The following is a 23,592-nucleotide window of genomic DNA, read 5'->3' as shown; positions in this document are numbered from 1 at the left end:
TTCAATGGTGAATTTTTTTAGAAAAACAAAGAAAAACAGTCAAAAACAATCAGAAAATAGAACAAAAACAAAAAAAAAAAGATTAGAACAATAATCAGTTTATTACTTGGTTAAAAAGAAACAAGTCATAGTTAGCCATCTATCAGTAGCATTCAACACAAACTATCAGATCGAAAACTATTCCTGCGGATCATCATCTCTTCATCGATAGTAAGGGAAATCAATCAAACCAACCAATCAATTATATCAAATCAAATCATCACAAATAAATAATTAAGATGACCATCGTTGTTGGTCTACTTTATAAAATTTAAATAATAAGATAACATTACATTAACAAAAACAAGAGTTTCTTTTATTTCTTTGATTTATTTGAGCTAGAAGGACCAAAATAAGAACTGATATTGTTTGACTGAGCATTTGATGACTTTTTTGATTTCTTTGCTGTTGTTGATTTACTTTTGTTTGATGAACTGCTTGTTGTACTACTCATTGATGACGATGATGCTTCGCTGTTTACTGATTGTTGCGACTCACCGAGATCTGATGAAATAGCGACATAGTTTCTCCTTGGAAATGTCTCAACGATCAAAGTGTGACCTGTAATCGAAAGACCTTGGTACAATCCACCGTCGTATTCCTTTAAACTTTCAAGCTTTTGTTCTTCTTCTTCCTCATCTTCGCCATTACCATTACTATCATTATTTTCATCCAAGTCTATGATCTCTTCATTTTCAACCACTATCGTTGATTCTTTATCCTCTTTTATATCTAAATCAATGATTTCCTCTGGTATCAATTTCTTTGGACTATAACCATTATTATGATCATCATAATTCTTCTTATTATTACTTTTACTATTACTATTATTACTATTGTTATTACTCTTCTTTGTACTACCTGTACTTGTTCTCTTCTTCCCTTTCTTTATCTTTTCTTGATAGTCCTCATCTTCTAAATCGATATCTTCATTATCTTCATGATCATCATCTTCACTAGCATCATTATCATCATCATCATCGACATCGTCAACAATAACCTCATCATCACTACTACTAATATCTACATCTATTTCATCACTCTTTTTACTATTACTAGTACTTCTACTCTTCTTTTCTTTCTTATTCTTATTATTTTTCTTATCTTTATCATCATCATCTTTATCATCATCTTTATCATTATGTTTGTTATTGTTGTTTTCATCGGGTATATCTATATCAACTTTATCTACCATCTGATTGCCAGCAAAGTACAATACTCTTCTCTCTCTAGGTGCAACCTTTTTATCGATATGAAGATCAGTCTATTTTAATGATTTAATATTATTAATAAGCGATGACTATTGACTATTTTTCGATATTATATATATGTATACAATCAACATACCCTTGTTACAACAGTATATCTTGGAAATGTAGGTGTAAATTTATAAGTATAGCTTAATTGAGTTAGACAATATAATTTCGGTCTTTGATGAATCAACGGTGTGTACTCTACAGATATTGATCCCATTCCATAACTAGTAAGGTGATTCGACAGTATACTCTGAATTGCTAACATCAATTCCTAAGTTAAGTTAATTAGTTTTTTAGTTGGCCTCATTGAAGTATCTTATAATAGTAGATAGATAGATAGTTAAATAGATAGATAAAATACTTGAAATTGTAACTCATTGAATGAGCTATGATCATGTAAGATCAATAGAAAAGGTACGACATGACTCTTTCCAACTCTGATATGATAGTAATTTCTTTCTTTAAACCTACTCCTATTGCGATTGTTATTTGTTGTAGTAGTAGTGGTGCTGCTAGTTGTAGTTGAAGTTGACATCTAGATGAACAAAGATTAATTCATTCTTTAAATTTGCACAAAAATTTAAAAAAAAAAACTTATTCAAAAGACCGAAAATAACAAGTTCAAAAAATACTTGGAATTTAGGTTGTTGACACCTGTATAAATTTATTTCGGTTTATCTAATTTAAATAAAAATTCAAATCTTTGCTCCAATTCTTCGGTATAATATTTATATTCATAGTAATAATAATAACATTTATTTTATGTTATATAAATATTTTATTATTCCATTCCATATGTTCTTTTAGAAAAAAGTAATAGGTTTGAAAACTCTATTATAAAATAAAATAACATTAAATATTGATAATAAGATAGTAAATTGAAAAAAAATCTTTTTTATTCAATTTAGAAATCTTGTGGTGCCAGTAGTGCACAATGTGTCGGTAACGGAAACGACAATGACTCTTCATTTTCAATCACAATTCAACAACAAATATAGAAGTGGTGGTGATATATATGATGGTTACTACTTGATATTGAAATTTAAATGAGAAAGAGTATTAAATTTCCAGAAAAGGAAGTTTGAATCGCTACCATGTAAAATTTTATTTTTCACTCGGCTTGAATTTTTGAATATGCAAAAATTTTGAAGGGACATTATCGTGCACCTACCTCCACTAGTATGTACCCCTAAATTTTTGGATTTAAAAAAAAAAAAGTAAACCAGAGTTTGAAAAAAAAAAAATAAATGAACAAAAAAAAAAAAAAAAAAAGTAGTTTGTTTTCTGCACAATCAACATCAAACCTTAGATTCTTTCTTACTTTTTCTTTTTGTTTTCCTTTTCAATTACAACGTGTATAATTAATTAATAAATAATTATTTATTGGTAGTTTTATAGTTTTAGGTTAAATAGCTATTATTTTTTCTATTTATTCTATTACTTGTTTTTCAATTATTAGCTACTACTATTTTTTTTTCTTCAAACTTTGTATCATTATTTAACATTTTCACTTAAACGCCAACAACAACAAGATTATTATAATGTTTAGTCAATCAGTTCGTTCTGTTTCAAAATCAGTTGTTAACAACAGTAGAAGATCATTCGTTTCCAACAGCAAGAAATTCAATTCAAAGAACCAACAACAACAAAAGAAAAGTATGTATAACAAAACATATCCTATCTTATAATATCAATAGATCAATCAATTTCGGTGTCATTAAACACACACATCATGAAATGATCATCATTTTTTTTTAAGTTCAGAGTTCAAATTTTTATTTTTTCACCATTTTTTTGATAAAAAAAAAGCCTGTTATAGATAACTTTACAAACCACACACTTAAACAAAAAAAAAAAAAACCACCTTATAAGAATATTTATTAAAAAATTAATTAATTTATATATCTTAAATCACACAACTCAAATTCAATCAATCACAAATTAATCGATCACTCATATTTATCATTTTTTATTAATTTGAATCAACAAAAACAAATAGATATGTTTGGTAAAGGTGTTGCTGCAGCTGTTTCACTCGCTGCCTTGTTTGGTGGATCAATGCTAGCTGAAGACGATCAAAAGACAAAGCAAATCATTCTCCAAAAGCAAAAGGATAACTTTAACAAGTTTGCCACTGCCGTAAGTAGTAACATAAACAACAACAAAAGAAGAAGAGAAAGAAAATGAAACTTATATATTTATAAACATTGAAAACTATAATAATTATAATGACAGTCAATTGAAGGTGAAAGATATATGACAGCAGATGATTTCTTGAATGCTTTGACTACACCAGAGACTGAGGGTAGAGGAGATCAACTCCTAAAGGCAACTCTCGACGCCGATAAATTCAAGATTCTCTTCCAGATGGCAGATGTCGATCACACTGGTTACATCAGTTTCAACGAGTACGCAATGTTTGACGAATTGATGTCAAAGCCAGAAGCTGAATACTTTTTGGCTTTCAAATTGTTTGATCGTGATGGAAATGGAACTGTCTCCAAGAGTAAGTTGTTACAATCTATCAATCAATCAATCAATCAATCAAGCCATATCGATATGAATCAACCATTTATTAACATACAGTAAAATGTTCATATCTATTTCTTTAGATGATTTCCAAAACGTTGTATCTGCAAGTTTAGATCCAACAATCCCATTCGACTTTAACTGTGAATTGGTGAAATTATATTTTGGAGATGGAGCATCCGAATTAAATTACAGTCAATTCACTCAACTTTTAAAGGATTTCCAACAAGAACGTGTCAAGTATGTTAACAGTTAGTTAAATAACAAATGAGATCATCTTTTTATTGACAAATATTTGTTACTTTGTTTATTTATTTTTAGACAAGAATTTAGACATCACGATTCAAAGAAAACTGGATATATTCCAAAAGAACAATTTGCAAAGATTTTAAGTTCAGTCAAACTCAGAAGAATTCCAGAGAATATTCGTAGTAAATTAGAGTCGGTCTCTGAATTGAATGCTGCTTCTGGTCACCCAGAGGAAGTCAGTTACTCACAGTTTGTTGCATGCAACGATTTGTTGTTGCACATTCCATCGTACGGTAGAGTTTTGAAGGCTGCTGCTCTCAGAAACAGCAAGAGCGACATCAACAAGGAAGAGTTCCTCCAGGAAGCCAGAAAGACAACCTCGATTGAAATCACACCGATGGAGGTGGAGTTGATCTACCACTTGCTCGACTACAACAAGGACGGCAAGTTGAATGTGGAGGAGTTTGAGAAAGCCACCGGATTGTCGACCACACCCGCAACCATAGTGCCAATCTTGAGAGCAGCCGATGCCTCTGCCAAGAGCACCATGGGTAAGGGATTCGTCAAGCAGGTTTGGGAGTCGATCGAGAACTTTGCACTCGGTTCGGTGGCCGGTGCCATCGGAGCGACCGCCGTCTATCCAATCGATTTGGTCAAGACCAGAATGCAAAATCAACGTGCTGTCGACCCATCGCAACGTATCTACAACAACAGTTGGGATTGCTTCAGAAAGGTGCTGAAAAACGAAGGATTCGTTGGATTATATAGAGGACTTGGTCCACAGTTGGTCGGTGTCGCTCCCGAGAAAGCCATCAAGTTGACAGTGAACGATTTGCTCCGTAACCTCTTTGGTGACAAATCAAAGGGTGAAATCTACTTGCCATTGGAGATCTTGGCCGGTGCCGGTGCTGGTGCCTCACAGGTCATGTTCACCAACCCACTCGAGATCGTAAAGATTCGTCTCCAGGTACAAGGTAAGGGTGGTGCCACTGCCATGCAGATTGTGCGTGAACTCGGATTCTCCGGTCTCTACAAGGGTGCCGGTGCCTGTTTGCTCCGTGACATTCCATTCTCCGCCATCTACTTCCCAGCGTACGCCAAGATGAAGACTCTTCTCGCCGACAAAGACGGTAACATCGCACCAAAGGATCTCTTTATCTCTGGTATGGTTGCTGGTATTCCAGCTGCATCGTTGGTTACACCTGCAGACGTCATCAAGACACGTCTCCAGGTAAAGGCAAAGAGTGGTGAACAAACCTACGATGGTATTCGTGACTGCGCTCAAAAGATCTGGCGTGAAGAAGGTTTCCGTGCATTCTTTAAGGGTTGTGTTGCCCGTGTATTCAGATCGTCACCACAGTTCGGTGTCACTTTGCTCTCCTACGAAATGTTGCAAAAGCACTTGTTGCCACACGCCCCACCAAAGCCACCAACCTCTGCTCCAATTTCCGAAAGAGATTGGAACACCCTACGTAGAGCTTCGACTCCAGTAGAGAAAGTACAAGAAATGGAAAACAAGTTTGGTACTTTCCATCAAAATAAACAATAAAAATTAGAAATTTAATTATAATATCATAGCTAAAATCAAATCAAATCCCACTCTTTGAATACTTATCCATTTTGTTATCGATAATCACACTACATTCTATTCTATCGTTAATGTCATCCAGGTTACATAAGGTAAAAATATTTAAATATATTTCAAGGAAAACTAAACAGACAAATTTATTTATTTCAATTTAATTAATTACCTGATGACGATGATTTGATAACTCATTGCTTAATTTATTAACAATATTGCGGACCGTCTATAGTCTTTGTGTTGATTTGTAGATTATTTGTAAACTTAACTAAATATATATAGCTATTATATTAATATTATCATACTAATACAAAACACTCTGTTAATACCACGAATCTAATGTCGTGTGCCCAGTTCTTCATGATGTCTGACCATTTGCGTAGATGATCCAAGATAGATCTTTTCAATCTCAGTTCCGAGGTGAACTTAGGATCTGATCAGAGACAATCGAAGATGGTGCACCAAATGTAGCAATCACTTTGCAAGCGAATCAATAACCAAGTTGTTGTGCTGTAACATCTTTGTTGCATGGAAATACAACGCCTTCAAGATAAGAGATAAAAACACCGGTGAAGTGGTACAAATGATCGAACAAGAAAAGAAAATTCTATTTAATTTTTTTGAATAAGCAAATCAATCAAAAATTACAAATCTTCTTTCCAAGTAAAAATTTGTTTGTGAAAATGATTTACTATTTTTTTCAATATATAAATTTATCATTGTTTAATATTTATATGTTTTATATTTTGTATAAGTTCACTCTCATTGAAATCACCATAGAGTGTAAGTGAAATTAGCTTGTGATTGGACATCAATGCTTTGTAGAAAGAGTTGTTACTGTCGTCCTTGATTTCATTGCTGCCAAGTGTAAGATATCTGATGGTCGATTGGTTTGCTGCAAGCATCTCTTGGAGATACACCGTTGTCTCTGGTGTCAGTGAACTCTCGATTTTGAAGCTGATGATACTGCTGTTGTGACCGAGCGCCACAAAGAACTCTCGGCTCAGCAAGTACTTGAAATGCATCAGCGACAGCTTCGTCAGAGACATGCAAAAGTTGGGTATTTTCGAAAAATGGTGAATCGTTGTGTTGTAGGTGTCGGGAATGTTGTCCGCCCACAGATGAAGTTTTCGCACGGAGCAAGTCGATTTCGAAAGTCGCTGGAAATCCACCAGTGAAAGTGAGATGTCGTCATGCACCAAGAATGGAACCGACAACTTAACAATATGATTGGAATCCAACAACCGATTGTAAAGTTCAATATTGTAGACACCGAAATTCGTGCGTATCTTCCTGATGTGTGTTCCGTCGATCATCGCCTCAAACAGCTGATGTGTTTTCTTCTGTGAATCCACTTCCACTTCGAAACTGTAGACATTGTAGTTCTCGATGCTCCGGTGATTCGTAACGAGGTCGTGCAGCAGCAGAGTGACTTGGTGATCGCCATACTCAAACCTCAGTCCGAGCGAACGAAGCGTTGGAAATCGTTTGATAAACGGTCCCACGTCGTAATCGTATGGAACGTCTTCAACCGTCAGTTTCTGTAGATAGGGAAACGATTGTTCGTTAATTAAATCCATCAGCCAGCGATCTGCCGTGTTCAACAGCGCCAGTTCTCTCACGCGAATGTGATCCAGTGAGAACGACTGGTACAGACTTTTCATGTAGGTGGCGTTGGAACTTGGATCGAGTTCATCGCAGTCAGAGTCGAGTACAAGTTTCTTGACGTTACGCACCAGATGTTGTTTGGCAATGAGACAATTGAAAAAATTGGAATCCTCCTGAACTTTTATCGTTACAAAGATCTCCCTGGATATAATATAAAACCAACGCTTACAAACCAAACAGAGATTGAAAATAGTCATTGGATTCAACTGCCATCTAAAAGTTGATTGATGATTACTTAAAATCAAGCATAGAATCTTCTTTTGTATTGGTAATGTCAATGAATTACTACTACCTGTACTATTATTATTCTCTCCATTTCCATTTGTATAACTTCCAACAGTTGATCCAAATGAAACATTTACTTTCCAACTTTCAACAATTTCATCATTTAAAATTATTCTATTTCTATTATTATTATTATTATTATTATATTTGGATATTATATTATTTGATAAAATCGAATTTATATATGATATTAATGAATTTGGTATTTCTATATTGATGTTGAATTCTATTTCTTTTTTATAATAATGAGTTGAGTTGTATTCGTATTGTTTTATATAAATCCATTGACCATCTATAATTTCGAATCTATTAACTCTAATTAGCTTTGGTTCATCTGTAAACAATCTATTGATCCTAACTGAATAAAAACAAAAATAAATTCCCCCACTTTCATCATATATCTGACAACTATAGTTAAATATAATAAAATATTATTATTATAAATATTTATTCTTTAGTTTTCTAAAATCATAAATCTTCTTACATTATAAAACTTCTTTTATATATTAATAAAGTTGGACCAATTAAGAAATATAAATACTTTGAACTTGAACTATCACTAATTGTCAAGTTGTCTATAGCGGTACCACTGCTACCACAAGTCTCCCCAACGCTACTACTATTATATTCAACATTATTCCAATCAATAATACTTAATGAATTAAACATAAACAACAGAAATGTGGGTATAAATATATATTTACATATAGAATGATGAATGAATGAACGAACAATATGATATAGTTAATATAAACCAAAACCTAAACTTAAATCTAAACCAAGTTGAACACCAGTGCAACAACAAAACACAACGATACACTACACAAATCTGTACAGGTGTAAAAAAAAAAAAAAAAAAAAAAAAAAAAAAAGTATTATAAAAATAGTTTACTTAAAATAAAAATTTTATTTTAATGATGACTGACAGTTGTTGGTATGATTGATTGATATGTTTGATTGATTGATTTGTTGACAACGACATGGACCATTTTAGCTATATAAAAGTCTGAAAGTATTTTATCGTTCACTCCCTCAAAAGTTTTGTGTGTTGCTTTTTTTTTTTTCAAAATTTCCGAAGATTGTTTTTATTTTTATTTTTTTTTGACCAAATTTCAAAAAAAGAATTTTTATGATGTTTTTATCATCTGCTTACTTCATTTAACCTTTTTAAATTAAATTGCCTGTATTCAGACATATTTGTGATTTGATCAAATTAAATTGATAGTCTAAAGGATGATGAATAAAGGTGCAATGTCTGCTCCTCAGCAGCAGCAACAGCAACAGCAACAACAACAGCAGCAACAACAACAACAACAACAGCAGATGCAACAACCACAGACCAGAGGTGAAATACTGTTTAGAAATCAACAGTACTTCCAAAAGCAAATCGATACAAAGACCAATCAAATGTTGGATAACTTTCATTCGATAATCAAGATCTCAAAGGTCAACGAAAACAGTCAGAACTTTAGTGAAATGTATGAAATGGAAACACGTACAACAAATATTGTAGGTATTTAAATAATAAGATGATTAAACTCTAATCAAAATAAATTACACGAATAAACCCTAACTCTGTTGTTTATTTTTTTAGTTAAATAGTGCAGAAGGATTATTAAAGATCATTGAAGAGTTGAAACAGAATATAATATTGAATGATTTCTCTACGATGACCGAGGAGGTCAGACTTCAGAACATGGTCTATCAAAGACAGAATGAAAAGACCAACAAGATGATAAAGTCAATATCCGAAGAGATCTCAAGGTCTATAGCAGAGTTGGAGAATGAATATTATAATTCAGATTATAAATTACCACCACCGGTAGTGGTAGATTCAACATTAAATCAAGATCAACAACAACAACAACATTTAACATCATCATCAACAATTCAACCATTTTCATTTAAATCACTTTCACAACAATAATCTAATCTAATAATTGACAAATCAAATTAAAACTCAAACAACCAACCAACCAACCAACCAACCAACCAACCATTCATAATGTAAAGAGAATATGGACATAGAGAGTAGAGTGTTAAAAATCAATCAATTATATAATGTCAGTTATATATGAATATAAGCAATAGCTATGACAGATACAGAATCTATCAAAACTCCTCTCTCTTTCAATATGATCATATCTAAATGGAAATGAAAAGAGATCAGTTTATCAATTGACAATGTGCACAAGTTACCAACCTTATGATAGCAGCACACTCAATAATCAAGAAAAATAATCAAACCAAACAATTACCATCATGTTAATGCGATAATTATTAAAAAATAATAAAAAAAAAAAACAAAAAAATTGTAATTTTAAATATTTTGATTGCCCCTTCTTCTTGCGTTTTCAAGAGATTATTAATAATTAATTAAACATTCATTCTACATTTTTATTTATTTATTATTGTATATTATAATATTGTTTAACTAGTTTTATATATTTATTATTTTTATTATTTTTATTTTAATTATATTAATATTGTAAAAAAGAAAAAAAAAGAAAGATGGGAGATGCATCGAATCTTCTAAGACATTCATATCAGTTAGTGCAACAAGCAACTGCACACGATAGAACTGGGAACTATCAAGAAGCCTTAAGATTATATTTAACAAGTTTAGAGGGTTTTGTCTCTGCATTAAAGAGTAACAATATATTTATAATAACTAGTTACAGATTAATCAGATTGATTGATTGATTGATTAACTCTTTATTTATTTCGTTATATTATATTCTAGTTGAAAAGAATGAAAAGGTTAGAGCAACTTTAAAACAAAAGATGAATGAATATATGGATAGAGCAGAGACATTGAAAGAGATTATAGAGAAACGAAAGGGTGGTATACATTCTGAACCGTATTGTATCAATCATGATTAGTCTCTTGTTTGTTTGTTATCTATTCAATTCATGAAATCTAATCTAAATAGTTTATTTATATCAATTATAGATGTTGTGTAAATTCAAATAGTGATTTAGTATTACCGAGTGTTCCAACCACTTCATTATCATTACCAAGTGTACCAAATACATTACCAGGTGGTGGTAAGTCAGGTTTGTTATTTTTAATCCAATTTGCTTGGTTAGCCGTTATTAATCATTAATGTTGTAATATAGTTGATTATGTAGTTCAACCAACAGCACCAATTATTGAAACACCCTATGTACCTAATGTACAGCAACATCATCAACAACCGAAAAGAGGAAGTGCAGGAGGTGGAGCAGGTCAATTGGTGCAATCGAGAAGAATAGAGTTTGGACAGACAGGATGTAGTTACGATTCATTATTTGGACAGTATTTAGCTTCGGCTACCATCTATATGATAGAGGATCCATACATCAGAGCAAGACATCAAATCGATAATCTCATTCGGCTTTGCGAGTTGATTGTTAAACGCTCGAATTCACAAAACTCTGGTAGACCTATACAAGTTAAACTGGTGACAACCTCTGAATCTACCACACAAGAAGATGAAGTTAAACTTAATTTCATAATGGTAAGTAGAGTTGTTATTGTGAAGTAACACAACATGTTGTTAACAATCTTTGGTGTTGTTGTATTTTGTAGCTCAAAGAAAGTTTAATGGAACATAATGTATTATTTGATTTCGCATTCTCGAGTACTCTTCACGATCGATCTATTATAGTCAACAATGGAACAACGATAAAGATCGGTAGAGGTCTGGACATATACCAGAAACCTATCACTAAATTCAGTATTGGAAGTCATGACCCCGATTTAAGACCTTGCTTAGAGACTACCATCGATATATTTAAGAACTAACTAACAAACAAACAATACAATATATTGTAAAATTTATTATTTTGTTATTAATTATTAATTATTGTTTTTATTTTAAATAAAATGATTGTGTCCATATAACTTGTTGCTCTATTTCGGAAGAATAATTATAAAAAAAAAATAGATTTGAAATTCGCGCGGTTGTATTCATTATCTCATTTTAAGATTCTTAATATTCACACCACAGATATATATAGTTTTGTTAATTTATTTTGTAGCACAAAGAGTATGATGAAATATAATGTATCATTTGATTTTGAATTCATTACAACGAGTACTATTAAGGATACATCTGTTATTACAACCAACAGAGGATTAACTATAAAGATTAGTAGAGGTCTGGACATGTATTATAAACCTGACAGTTTAGTTAGTATTGGAGGTTACAACGATGATTTAAGACCTATCAAACACACCATTAATGGATATGTTAAGCAATAAAAAAACACGCTTTGAACTTACGCTGATCGCAACTGAAGTTTAAAATAGATTAACTTTTACATTGCACCAGGATATTTGTAAAATAAATTTATCATATACTTTTATTTGTATATTGTCGCACTTTGTATTGTTAACATTTGATTCTTGTTGTATTGTTCGTAGCTCCAAAAGAGTTTAGTGAAACATAATGTAACATTTGATTTTGAATTCTCGAGTACTCTTCAAGATAGAGCTATTACAACCAACAGAGGATTAACTATAAAGTTTAGTGGAGCTCAGGATATGTACCACAAACCTGAAGTTTCAATATTTTACTGATTTCAGACTTTGCTTAATCGCTTTCATTCAAGTATATTCAAACCAACAAACAAACAAAACTATATCGTAAATGAATTATTATTTTATTTTAAATAAAATGCTTGTATCCAATAACTTATTATCAATACTAATATCGTTATTAGTATTGTTGTTGTTATTAATTGCTATTGATCTATTTCTGAGGGAAGCACAGGATGAGGCAGTGGTATTATAGATTTCTTATCTACGTCTCTCGCCAGCGCTTTTCTCATATCCAATGCATCCTCTTCACCAGAGTAATATCCTAACACCGTTCTATACACTGTATATCCAAACTTTGTATACATATTGATTGCCAGAGTATTTGATTTTCTAACGAATAAATCTACAAAATATGCATCATGACTATAGTAAAGTTATAGTAGTTTCGTTAATATCATTAATAAACTAATTTACTATTTTTTTGAAAATAAATAATAAAGTAGATTAAAATTACTTACACTTTCTCTGATACCTCTTCAAGAGTATTCATTAAACGATCGGCTAAACCAATTCTTCTGTATTCAGGTGCTACAGTGACAGCTGTGACATGACCATGCCAGTTCTCTTTTTCACCTTCTGCTTTACCCAACACTAATAAGTAGTTGGTCATTCAATTGTTATAGGTGTTTAAATGTAATAGGTAGTTAATTAGTTAGTTAGATGTCTAAATTGGTAGTAATCATAAGATGATAGTTACTGTATCCCATTGGTCTTCCATTTACATCTTCTGCAATCGATAATAAACTTGGCCAATGTGAAATATATTGAAGATAAAAAGGTAAATAATACTATATAGTTTATAATGATTATGTTAATTAATGATCATATTATTCATTTAATGAATCAAAAAAACATTTAATTGAATCGATTAGTTACTGTTTCTGTCAAGTAATCTAAATTGATGTTATTGAATCTAAATAAATCATCACAAACGAATCTTCTTATAGTTGTCATTTTTGTTTCTGTTTTAAAATGATGATGTTCCAAAAAAAAGATAAAATTTTATGATCATAAAATTTTATGTACTTGCAAAAAATTTGTTTACCACATATTGATCATGTGATGTGGTATTATTATCTCGTTTTAGAGTTTAATAATATTCACACATATTTATATTTTTGTTAATTCATTATTGTTTTATTTATTTATTTTAATTATTGTTTTCATTGAGCACAAAACATATTACCAGGTAAATAGAATCCAATGGTTCTTGCTTGATTTGGAATTGATTGGGTGGTGTATTGTTCCGTCTTGAGATCGATTGTATAGATAGTAAAATCTTGTCGACTGGGTGTAACTACCACGATATATCCAGACTGATCAAAAACAAACTCTATTGCTTTATACCCATTTACATAATCATTTTGAAGATGCTACGTGTTGAATTTGTATTAAAATCAAGAGTGATAAATTGATAGTATGTGTTCTGGAAAAGACCAACATACTGTTGATTGATAGACGAAAACAGTTTCAACATATGCCCAATGCTGCATGTCAAACGGAATCTCATAATATGTGAAGTTTTTGGTGATCATCGAAAACACTCCAAATCGGAGATAATAACACTTAATTACCTCACCATTGAGGATTGAAATAACCAGTTTGATCAGTAAAACCTCCATTTTCTAAGACATAATAGTCATTTCCAATACAATTATACAAACTAAGAACAACATGTGGTCTTTCGATAAAACAAAGAATTTACTATATGTTGTCTATCGATAAAATAACTTTGAAATAATTCACCAGTTACCAGACTTATCGATGTGAAGTTGATTTTGGCACAGCTTAGGATTGTTGGTTGAGCATTTGTAGAATCTATTCTCAAAGAAAGAAATATAGATAACAATAATACTATTATAAAGGAATAAGAAAGATTCATTTTTTAAATATAATATTCATATGTTATTAATTGATTTAACAATCATTATTGAGTACTTTTGAAAGTTACTTTGAAATAGTTTGATTGCCCATTAATTGTATGAAAAAAAAAAAAAAAATTATAAAAACAAAAAACAAAAGTGGATAAAAAATAAAACTTGTAAAGATAAAAATAAAGAACCAATCTATTCCGTTATATCATTGATTTCTTTTTAATTCAATAGTTTATATATTTATATTTTTTTTTTTTTGACCTTGATGTTTTTGCATCTTTAAAAATTTTCTCAATTACCTTTCGAATATTTGGACTTAGTGTTAGAAACACTGTTAAATCGTGGTAGTAACCACATAGTGTAGTAGTATAGAGATGTTATAATAAATAAATAGTTATGTGTTTAAAGATGATGGTAAAATATAATATCTATAATATATATAATGAATTGTTTATTGATTTGTTTGCACTTAAATACATGCCAAGATATCAGTCAACCGACTACTGCTAACCGATCAATACATCACAACACAATACATGTTGATCGGTTAGCAGTAGTCGGTTGACTGATATCTTGGAACTACGATTCCAACACTTAGTGAGTGATCAGTAGTTTTTTTACCACAAAATCGATATGATTAGGTCCAGATTTCATTTCTACTCCAAACATTATGTTTAGACTCATTGAATATTCTAAACAATCGAGCTTCTCTATAAATATTCTGATAATAAATATGATATTTTAAAAATACTTTTATTTAAATAATAATGATAATAAACAAATAATAATTTTTATTGAGCACAAAACATATTACCGCCGAAAAAGAGTCCTAGTTTTCTTGCATTGTTTGGGATTGTTTTAGTGGTGTATAGTTCTGTCTGGAGATCGATTGTATAGGTCGTAAAAATTTCTTCATAGGGCACAATTACTACTATATATCCAGATGGATCAAAAACAAACTGAATATATGTGTCGTCGTTAACAATATCATTTTTGAAGATGCTACGTGTTGAATTTGTATTAAAATCAACAATGAGAACTTGGTAGTATGTGTTCTGGAAGAGACCAACATACACTGTTGATTGATAGACGAAAATGTTTTGAACATATGACCAATGCTGCATTTGGAATGGTATCTCATAATATGTGAATTTTTTGGTGATCATGGAATACACTCCAAATGATAAAGATGAAAGTGTTCCTGTTTGAAAACCATACAGATAATAAAGTTGATTTGTAGTATCATATGCTCCAAAAGCATATAATTCACAACTATTTTCTGTTGTTATTGTTTCACTGTGTAATAAGTTAATATTAATAAAATGGATTTGATTTAAGGTGATTGTATTTCGATCTATCTTACGCAGTTTGAGAGTTCATATCAAATATTGTTAGTATTGACATATTAGAAGGACAATAAGTTGCGAATGCTAATCCATTTGGAAGATCTATACTGTTGTATTGATATACAAAGTCTGGATCTTCAGGTAAATAGAATCTTGCTTTGGTTGTAAATGTACCTGTCTATATGAGTTCAAATTGTTATCATTGAATAGAGATTAGTATTTTTATTTTGTTATCATTACGATAATAACACTTACCTCACCATTAAGGATTGAAATATTGAAATAACCAGTTTGATAATTATCAGGTCCACGCTCTAAGACATAATAGTCATTTCCAATACAATTATACAAACTATGCACAATATGTGGTCTTTCGATAAAATAACTTTGAAATAATTCACCAGTGGTCAGGCTAATTGATGTGAAGTTGATTTCAGTACAACTCAGTATAGTTGGTTGCGCACCTGTAGAATCTATTCTCAAAGATAGAAATATAGATAACAATAATATTATTAAAAATGAAAAAGAAAGACCCATTTTTAAATAAAATATAATTTAATATTAAATTATGTGTTCATCAATTGAATAATTTTGTGTTTTTAAATTGATTGCTTTATGTTTGGAGAAACAGATTTTTATTTTTTCTGAAACCTCGAATGAAATTATTGAACATGAAAAAAAAATTTTGCAAAAAAAGAGATATTTACATAAAAAATCACCACCAATTCCCAATATTGGGTTTTATCAAAAAAAGACGATAAAAAGTTTGGCCAAAAGGGCAAAAAAAAAAGAATAAACACCTTTTCAAAAAACACGTGTGTTTTTCAATAAAATTCAAAAAAAAAATACATACTCTTATTATTAAAAAAATATCTTCCAAAATCCAAAGTAAAAAATTTGGTATCATTTCTCTTATTACTCCAATCATTTTCCTTTGTTTTACATTTCTGGCTGGAAAGAAGCCATTATTTGAAATTAAAATTTTTTTTCTGTTTGCAATCTCATATCTAATTCTTTTTTTTAAAAAAAAAAAATAGTTTTGCCCCATATTGCCGATAGGTCTAGTACAGAAAAGCGTCATCCAAAAGTTAGGTAATACTGGTTTCATTCCGAAATATCTCATAGGAATTTTCTAGGTCAGTTCCATATATTTTTTTTTTTAAAATAGGAGCCTTTATAAAGTAGAATGTTTTTAGTTATCAATAGAATTTTATCTATCTATCTATCTTAAAATTAAAAAAAAAAAAAATGAAATTATTATTCTTTCTTTATATACTTTTACCTTTAGTATTATCTTTTTCTTTAGATTCAATTCCATATAATAACTTAATTATGTCTTATGCATCTTATTGTAAAGTGGATCAAATAAAAAATTGGGAATGCCCTTCCTCAATTTGTAGTTTACCAGCTTCAGAAGATTTTTTCAATTCCAACTTTAAGATTCTTTTGGTAGAAAATCACATAGTCATCGACTCCGAAATAGTTGAGTTATTTGGAGATGATATACAATACTTCATCGCCAGTAATGGAACAAACTGTAAGTGACGGCAATCTTTGAAATTTCTTAAAATATGAATATTTATAAGTTTTTTTTTTTTTTTTTTATTTTTTATTTAGACTTCTTAACATTTAGAGGAACAGCTAATATTCCAAATGGAATAGATGATTTCGAATCTTTATTTGCTCAATCTTTATTTCCAATTTGGTATACTGGTTCTAAAGTATCTTATGGGTTCCTTGGAGCGTATATGGAAGTTCGTCAAAAAATTATGGATTGGTTTCAAAATCTACAGGGATGTATTCCCTCAAGAAAGTGTAATCTCATGATAACTGGTCACAGTCTAGGTGCAGCTCTAGCAAGTCAGTATTTAATCTATTAATTTAAAAATGAAAAAAAATTTCTAATTTATTTCTACTATATGTGTAGCTTTGGCAGCGGTAGATTTAATTAACATAGGTACATACAATATTCAAGTTCAAAATTTCGGTTCACCCCGAGTTGGAAATATTGAATTTGAACAGCACTACGATAGTATCTTACCTAACACAATTAGGTTTGTTTATAATATCGACCCGATCCCTCATATTCTTTTCAGAAGTATATTTTCGATGAATTACATCCATGTTGGAGCCGAAATCTTTATAAATGGTTCCACCTCAATATATCCTCCTCCTATGGGAACAGTGTCTGAATGCTACAAACCAGATTCAAAATACTGTAGTGATGGTGAATCTGTGCCATGGAATATTTTCAATTCGATTAATGATTTTATGTATGACCACAGATCATACTTTGGTTTCAACTTAACCACTTTTTGTGATAGTTGGCTCCCAAGTATGACTCCTTCTCCAACCCCAACTCCAACCATTACCCAATCACCAACCCCGAACCCGTTGACTTTCCCAATTCTCACACAAAACATTACCTCTCAGTGGGTATCAGCAGGAGTAACTTACTCCAATATTGTTGGTAGATTCACTAACAATGGTCAAATCGATATCCTCGATCCTGTTTTTATTTCTACTCCAAACATTATTCCAATTAGTATGTTTGGTCTCTCATCGACTACTGCCTCCAATGGAAAGATTAACTGGCGTCTCTCTCCAGCTGGTAGCACCACTCAATTTATGCCAAAGGGATCTCATTATGACTTTGCCTATACTATCAATTCTGCAATTCCCATGAATTTCACCAGAGTTCAATAAACTTACTTTATACCAAAAAGTAACACATTACATTATATTTTCCACTATTAATGAACAGTTTTAAAACATGAAAATGCTATTAATTAATTAATAAAATCATATAATCAACAACTTTTTATTTCTCATATATATTACATATTCTGTTGGAATCATTTTTCCAAGGTATTGGAATCCAATCTACCGTTCACGGCTGACCACTACTATATACAAAGCTATTTAAAAGAACCTCGAAGATAAAATTTGAAAAGTAATAGATAATTCACCATTTATCATCGGGGTACTAACACTTTCCTCACCATTAAGGATTGAATATGAAATAATGAAATAATCAGTTTGGTTAATATCAGGCTCAAGTTCAAAGACATAATAAACATTACTTTTTTTTTTTTTTTTTTTAGGTCCATTGCACTAAGGAGGTGTTTTTTATCACCTCCTCACGAGTTGGTGTCAATGTATTGCCCCATGGGCTCTTAGGACATCAGTTTTATTATATACGTTCCGGTAGCGGGGAAACTTAGTCATTACCGACCCTCGAACCCGGGTCGAAGTAGTGAAGGTCCACGAATGAACCATTTCACTAACTACGTCCTTCGACTATAAACATTACCAATACAATTAAACAAACTATGCGTGGTCTTTCGATAAAATAACTTTGAAATAATTCACTTGTTAAGCATAAATCAAAACTAATCCCGATCTAATAATTATATCATTGATTTCTTTTTTAAACCCTAAGTTAAACATTTGTAAATTAATAAATAGATATTAAGGGATAATTATCAAAATTTATTGTTTTTATTTAACAAATTAACAATCGATAATGTGTATTAAAATAATTTTTATCATTTTCTCTATTACATCATTTAATTTGGTGAGTTAAAATAGTTGTTCTTGTTCTTCCTAAATAGTATCATCTAAAGTTATTCTATGAGAAGTGTTGATTGAATAACTTTCAGTATCCAAAACAAATTTAATCATTTCATTATGATTGTGAATACAGTTTTTTTCGTTATCACAATTCATATTTATCAAATGGTGATATCCAGTAGGATAACTTGATGTTATCCAGTAGCGCATGTGTATCAAAGTCTGCAATATCTTTTCGATTCACAGTGATTCTTTCGAAGTTGTTGCAATATTGATCTGCTTTGTCCAAAGCTTTCAAAGTTGCGAAAGGTAAGAGTTTCAATTGAATAGCTATCGTAGGCAGGCCAATCACCAAGACATGACTCGCCATCTCCATCACTTTATCAACATCCAAATGGTATCTATATGCTCTTGTGCCAACTTGTGATTGTAATCGTTTCTCTTGATTGTAGTGATCTTCAAGTTTGGGCACATCATCACTGTCAAGATACAAACCGATATTGAGTTCACTAATTGTAGAGTCTAGTATACTAACAATGATTCGTATAACAGTGTCATCGTCAACTGGTGCTGTGATTGCACAATTGATGATAAGTGATTGTTGATTATCGAATTTCAAAGATTCGTCTACAATCTTTTCTGCCTTGGTCATCTGATCTTTTTTAAGCCACACATTAAATTTAAATTCTTTTGGTTTTTAATGGTTCATGATCATTAACTAATACTCTGAATGTACCTGTAACTATATTATTAATGAAACTTTTAACTTTCAAATTGTAAGCTAAAGGCACCAGAATATATTGAGTTTGTTTTGTCATTATCTCTATCTATCTTTCTTTCTTTCTGTATATCTAATATTATTTAATCATCTTTCTTTAATAAATATGATATTGATTATATTATTATCATATTTATTGTTTAATAAATATCTATAGATAATTATGAAAATTGGTAATAACACATTTTGTAGATCAAGATTTTATACTGTATTTAAAAATTTAATTGCAAATTTATATATTTTAAAAGTGATTTTGATCTTAAATCATTGTATATTGATTGATATTGATTATCATTATGGTTGGTTTGTTTGTTTGTTGGTATTACTTGGTTTGTAGATTATAATGTTTACATTATTTGTTTGAATAGTTTGATTGTTTGATATATATTAAAAATATAACTACTACTATTATTATTAGATATTATATTAAAATTGTTGTTATTATTGGATTGATATGGTTGATATTGTATGTTTAAAGCGGTATTAATTAAATTATGTTCTGTAATGAGAGTTGGCTCTAACGTATTCCTCAGTTAAATCACAAGTCCACATGGTGGACGATGCTTTACCCATTCCAAGTTCGACGACGATAGCAACGTCGTTGTTGCTCAGCAATTGAGCAGCTTTGTTTTCATCTTTGGCGAGTGGTGTTCCTTTCTCGAGGAATTGCATTGAAGTCTCTGGATCGTTCTTCTTGCCCAATCCGACATCCTTTCCGTCGCCCTTGGCGAACCACATGCACACCTTGAGTGGATCGATGTCGACACCACTGTATCCGACGGCAGCCAACACACGACCCCAATTGGCATCCTCACCGTACAACGCACTCTTGACCAACGACGATGTCGAAATGCTGTTGGCAACGATGTGTCCGTTCTGCTCGGTGTCGGCACCGTGAATTTTGATGGTGACAAACTTTGATGCACCCTCGGCGTCACGAACGATCATCTGTGCGAGACGAGTGGTTACTTCACGCACCGCCTCCTGGAGCTGGAGGAAATCCGACGATGTTGTATCGGTGATGTGTTTGTTGCCGGCGGAACCATTGGCGAATATCGCCACGGTGTCATTGGTCGACATGTCACCGTCTACATTGATCGAATTGAATGAGTAGTGAACCGAGTGTTTCAAGAGAGCACGAAGACAATCCTCACTGATCGATGCATCCGTACAGACAGTACACAACATCGTAGCCATATTTGGATGAATCATTCCGGCACCCTTACAAATACCGACGATATGTACTTCACCACCATTCAAACTGACACTCTTTTGTGCTAATTTTGGTACTTTATCTGTTGTCATAATTGCTCTTGCAGCCTACAAACAAACGAATATATGTGTCAACTTTTGGGATGAGCGAAACATTCAGACAAATATAAACAAAAACTTACGGAAATCCAATCTGATTCATTTAGAGTGGTTACGGCATCGGCAATACCTTTTTCAACTTTTGACATATCGAGTTGTTGACCGATGATACCTGTAGACTGAATGATATGAAAAGATTAATAATATATATATTGATAGCTATCAATATCTATTTATCGTACCATGACGAGTGAAGCTTGTGGTGCTTTCAATAGCGATGAAGTCAAGTTGGACATTGTTTTGGCGTTTTTCAAACCTTGTTCACCGGTACATGCATTGGCACCACCACTGTTGATAACCAATGAGTTGAAACCCTTGTAGTTGTTGGTTTCGAGGAGTTGTTTGCTAAGCAAGACTGGTGCAGCTTTCACTTTGTTCTCGGTGAACACCGCTGCAACGTTACATGGTGCACTCGAGTGAATAATACAAATATCCTTATTACCTGTTTTCTTTAGTCCACATGCAGCAGTACCAGTCTTGAATCCTCTTGGAAACTAGTCATTATTATAATAATAGATAAGAAATAATAAAAATTTGAATTGGTTATAAATATTTTTAATCATCATTTATGAATTCATAACATAACATTAAAGATCATAATAGGAAGGGTAGTAGAACAGAACAAAACATAGAATAAATAATAAAAGTAAATCAAAAAAAAATAGAAAAAAAAAATAAAGGAGAAGTTTAAAATGTTAAAGTAAAAAAAAAGAAGAAAATAGTAAAGATAAAATTAAATCAATATGATTTTAGTTTAGTTTAGTTTTAGTTGTAAATAAATGTATAGAGTAAAAACAAAACAAAGCATGATTTAAGCATTGTTGTTTGAACGACAACAACACAACAGTCGAATATCCTGCTTACCTTGTCTGTTGAATAGTTTCTAAGGATAGACTGAGGTTGTTGTTTAAGTAAGGTAGTGATTGACTTATACATTAAATAAAAACTAACTAACTAATTAACCAAATAATTTACTAATTACTATTTTGATATATTTTATAATAATTGATTATTTTAACAATCAAAAAAAGTTTGTTGTTCAACATCCAAAAATAAAAATAAAAATAAAAAACAAAGTTTTTAAAAAAATTAAATTTTATGATCAGATCTGTTTCCAATGAATGCTGAATATCATGATTCATTGTCAAGAAAAATAAAAAAAAATCAAACAAAATTAAATAAGTGAAAAAATAATAATAATTTTTATTTTAAAATTTATTATTATTGTAAACCTGGATCTTTTTGTTGGACTCAATCAAATTTAGCTGTTTGAATTCCTTAAACTTTGCAATCAACTGAGATGTACTTTTAAGATCTAGCAAGTTATAATGTTTCTTTTCCATGTTGGGTACCATTCGATAGGAATACGATTGAGAGCTATCTCCTTTTACAAGAAGGTTGAAGAAATTTGATTTTGGATACTATAGTATCCAAACTTAATTGTTTTCCATAAATACTTGAAAACAATAAATTGGGTGTCTATCGTACCTACTCTGTAGTTTCTGATTTTGTATCCTACCTATATGAAGATTGATCAAATGGAGAGAAGGAAACCAGAGAATATGTGGAGTCATATCTTATAAATCCGATATCATTAAAAGATTTTGAATTCATTAATTCAAAACAAAACAAAATTTAAAATTGAAAGTACATTTTTATTTAAAAATACTAACTCACAACTAAAATAAATGAATACTAGATCTTCTTTTTATTATAGAAGCATCTGTGTGAACTGAAAATAAACCTCTTACTCAAAAAAAATTAAATTATGTTATTAATTCCAAAAAAAAACAACTACTATATATATTTAATTCTTTTCTAAATTTTAAGTGACAGTAATTTTAATCATTATTATTCACAATTTACCAACTTTTTTTTTTAAAAACATATCTCTTTACTAACAATCATATATAATTTAGATTAAAAAAAGAAATTTCAGGTAAAGAGTGTCCTTGTCATCGCGTCACAAGCGATTATAAACGTAAAAACGATAAACATTGGAATGGTCAAGTAATTTTTCCAGGTTGGGTACCATTAAATAGGGATAGGGATGAGAGCTATCTACTTTTACAAAATGGTTGCACTGAAGGTTGTAGAAATTCACTATTGGATGACTATAAACGACTTGTAGCGTTTGCCCAGAATGCAACCAAAATTGTCGAAAACATAAATTGGGTGTCGATGGTATCTACCTCGAAGTTGCAGATTTCGTAGACTACCTATATGAAGATTGGTCAAATGGTGGAGAGAAGGAAACCAGAGATAGAGTGGAGCCATTTCTTCTAAGTCCAATATCATTGGATGATTTTGTATTCATCAATTCCGATTAAAACAAATAAAAAATCAAAAATGTAGAAATGATTTCATTATTTTATGTGGAGTAGTTTCATACTCAAATTTTCTTTAAATTTATAATTAATCAGTTTAATAAAATAATTGTAAATATAGAAATTCAAA

The 23,592-nt window shown here is 31.0% G+C and overlaps 11 protein-coding genes across 11 annotated transcripts; 4 read left to right on the top strand and 7 right to left on the bottom strand.

Moving 5' to 3' along the window:
* Window positions 1-355: 355 nt before the first annotated feature.
* PPL_00795 (uncharacterized protein) lies at window positions 356-1,830 on the bottom strand (the record flags this gene model as incomplete). Its single annotated transcript, XM_020571815.1, has 3 exons — window positions 356-1,303; window positions 1,387-1,566; window positions 1,657-1,830. 3 exons carry the CDS (start codon window positions 1,828-1,830, stop codon window positions 356-358), a joined length of 1,302 nt encoding a protein of 433 aa, XP_020438338.1.
* Window positions 1,831-2,836: 1,006 nt separating this feature from the next.
* Window positions 2,837-5,622, top strand: mcfO (EF-hand domain-containing protein; the record flags this gene model as incomplete). The annotated part of the gene is made up of 5 exons (XM_020571814.1): window positions 2,837-2,951; window positions 3,295-3,434; window positions 3,531-3,801; window positions 3,908-4,064; window positions 4,146-5,622. 5 exons carry the CDS (start codon window positions 2,837-2,839, stop codon window positions 5,620-5,622), a joined length of 2,160 nt encoding a protein of 719 aa, XP_020438337.1.
* A 1,599-nt stretch (window positions 5,623-7,221) lies between these two features.
* Window positions 7,222-8,277, bottom strand: PPL_00793 (uncharacterized protein; the record flags this gene model as incomplete). Its single annotated transcript, XM_020571813.1, has 3 exons — window positions 7,222-7,301; window positions 7,610-7,962; window positions 8,093-8,277. 3 exons carry the CDS (start codon window positions 8,275-8,277, stop codon window positions 7,222-7,224), a joined length of 618 nt encoding a protein of 205 aa, XP_020438336.1.
* Window positions 8,278-8,841: 564 nt separating this feature from the next.
* med22 (mediator of RNA polymerase II transcription subunit 22) lies at window positions 8,842-9,535 on the top strand (the record flags this gene model as incomplete). The annotated part of the gene is made up of 2 exons (XM_020571812.1): window positions 8,842-9,117; window positions 9,203-9,535. The coding sequence occupies 2 exons, from the start codon at window positions 8,842-8,844 to the stop codon at window positions 9,533-9,535; spliced, it is 609 nt and encodes a 202-aa protein (XP_020438335.1).
* Window positions 9,536-10,119: 584 nt separating this feature from the next.
* Window positions 10,120-11,854, top strand: PPL_00791 (microtubule interacting and transport domain-containing protein; the record flags this gene model as incomplete). Its single annotated transcript, XM_020571811.1, has 5 exons — window positions 10,120-10,258; window positions 10,352-10,469; window positions 10,562-10,656; window positions 10,729-11,131; window positions 11,632-11,854. The coding sequence occupies 5 exons, from the start codon at window positions 10,120-10,122 to the stop codon at window positions 11,852-11,854; spliced, it is 978 nt and encodes a 325-aa protein (XP_020438334.1).
* Window positions 11,855-12,336: 482 nt separating this feature from the next.
* On the bottom strand, window positions 12,337-12,803 carry nat5 (GNAT family N-acetyltransferase; the record flags this gene model as incomplete). Its single annotated transcript, XM_020571810.1, has 2 exons — window positions 12,337-12,556; window positions 12,652-12,803. 2 exons carry the CDS (start codon window positions 12,801-12,803, stop codon window positions 12,337-12,339), a joined length of 372 nt encoding a protein of 123 aa, XP_020438333.1.
* A 553-nt stretch (window positions 12,804-13,356) lies between these two features.
* PPL_00789 (uncharacterized protein) lies at window positions 13,357-13,686 on the bottom strand (the record flags this gene model as incomplete). The annotated part of the gene is made up of 2 exons (XM_020571809.1): window positions 13,357-13,566; window positions 13,639-13,686. 2 exons carry the CDS (start codon window positions 13,684-13,686, stop codon window positions 13,357-13,359), a joined length of 258 nt encoding a protein of 85 aa, XP_020438332.1.
* Window positions 13,687-13,818: 132 nt separating this feature from the next.
* PPL_00788 (uncharacterized protein) lies at window positions 13,819-15,950 on the bottom strand (the record flags this gene model as incomplete). Its single annotated transcript, XM_020571808.1, has 5 exons — window positions 13,819-13,908; window positions 14,689-14,788; window positions 15,142-15,363; window positions 15,431-15,591; window positions 15,669-15,950. The coding sequence occupies 5 exons, from the start codon at window positions 15,948-15,950 to the stop codon at window positions 13,819-13,821; spliced, it is 855 nt and encodes a 284-aa protein (XP_020438331.1).
* A 711-nt stretch (window positions 15,951-16,661) lies between these two features.
* Window positions 16,662-18,119, top strand: PPL_00787 (uncharacterized protein; the record flags this gene model as incomplete). The annotated part of the gene is made up of 4 exons (XM_020571807.1): window positions 16,662-16,950; window positions 17,031-17,273; window positions 17,371-17,467; window positions 17,510-18,119. The coding sequence occupies 4 exons, from the start codon at window positions 16,662-16,664 to the stop codon at window positions 18,117-18,119; spliced, it is 1,239 nt and encodes a 412-aa protein (XP_020438330.1).
* Window positions 18,120-18,335: 216 nt separating this feature from the next.
* PPL_00786 (uncharacterized protein) lies at window positions 18,336-19,804 on the bottom strand (the record flags this gene model as incomplete). The annotated part of the gene is made up of 3 exons (XM_020571806.1): window positions 18,336-18,495; window positions 19,136-19,638; window positions 19,706-19,804. The coding sequence occupies 3 exons, from the start codon at window positions 19,802-19,804 to the stop codon at window positions 18,336-18,338; spliced, it is 762 nt and encodes a 253-aa protein (XP_020438329.1).
* Window positions 19,805-20,256: 452 nt separating this feature from the next.
* Window positions 20,257-22,071, bottom strand: argJ (bifunctional ornithine acetyltransferase/N-acetylglutamate synthase; the record flags this gene model as incomplete). The annotated part of the gene is made up of 4 exons (XM_020571805.1): window positions 20,257-21,084; window positions 21,159-21,254; window positions 21,318-21,629; window positions 22,000-22,071. 4 exons carry the CDS (start codon window positions 22,069-22,071, stop codon window positions 20,257-20,259), a joined length of 1,308 nt encoding a protein of 435 aa, XP_020438328.1.
* Window positions 22,072-23,592: the final 1,521 nt, after the last annotated feature.

This window comes from Heterostelium album (genome assembly GCF_000004825.1).
Source record: "Heterostelium album PN500 unplaced genomic scaffold PPL_scaffold1, whole genome shotgun sequence".
In the NCBI taxonomy this organism is placed as follows: Eukaryota; Evosea; class Eumycetozoa; order Acytosteliales; family Acytosteliaceae; genus Heterostelium; species Heterostelium album.
This window is presented reverse-complemented; position numbering and strand designations above follow the sequence as displayed.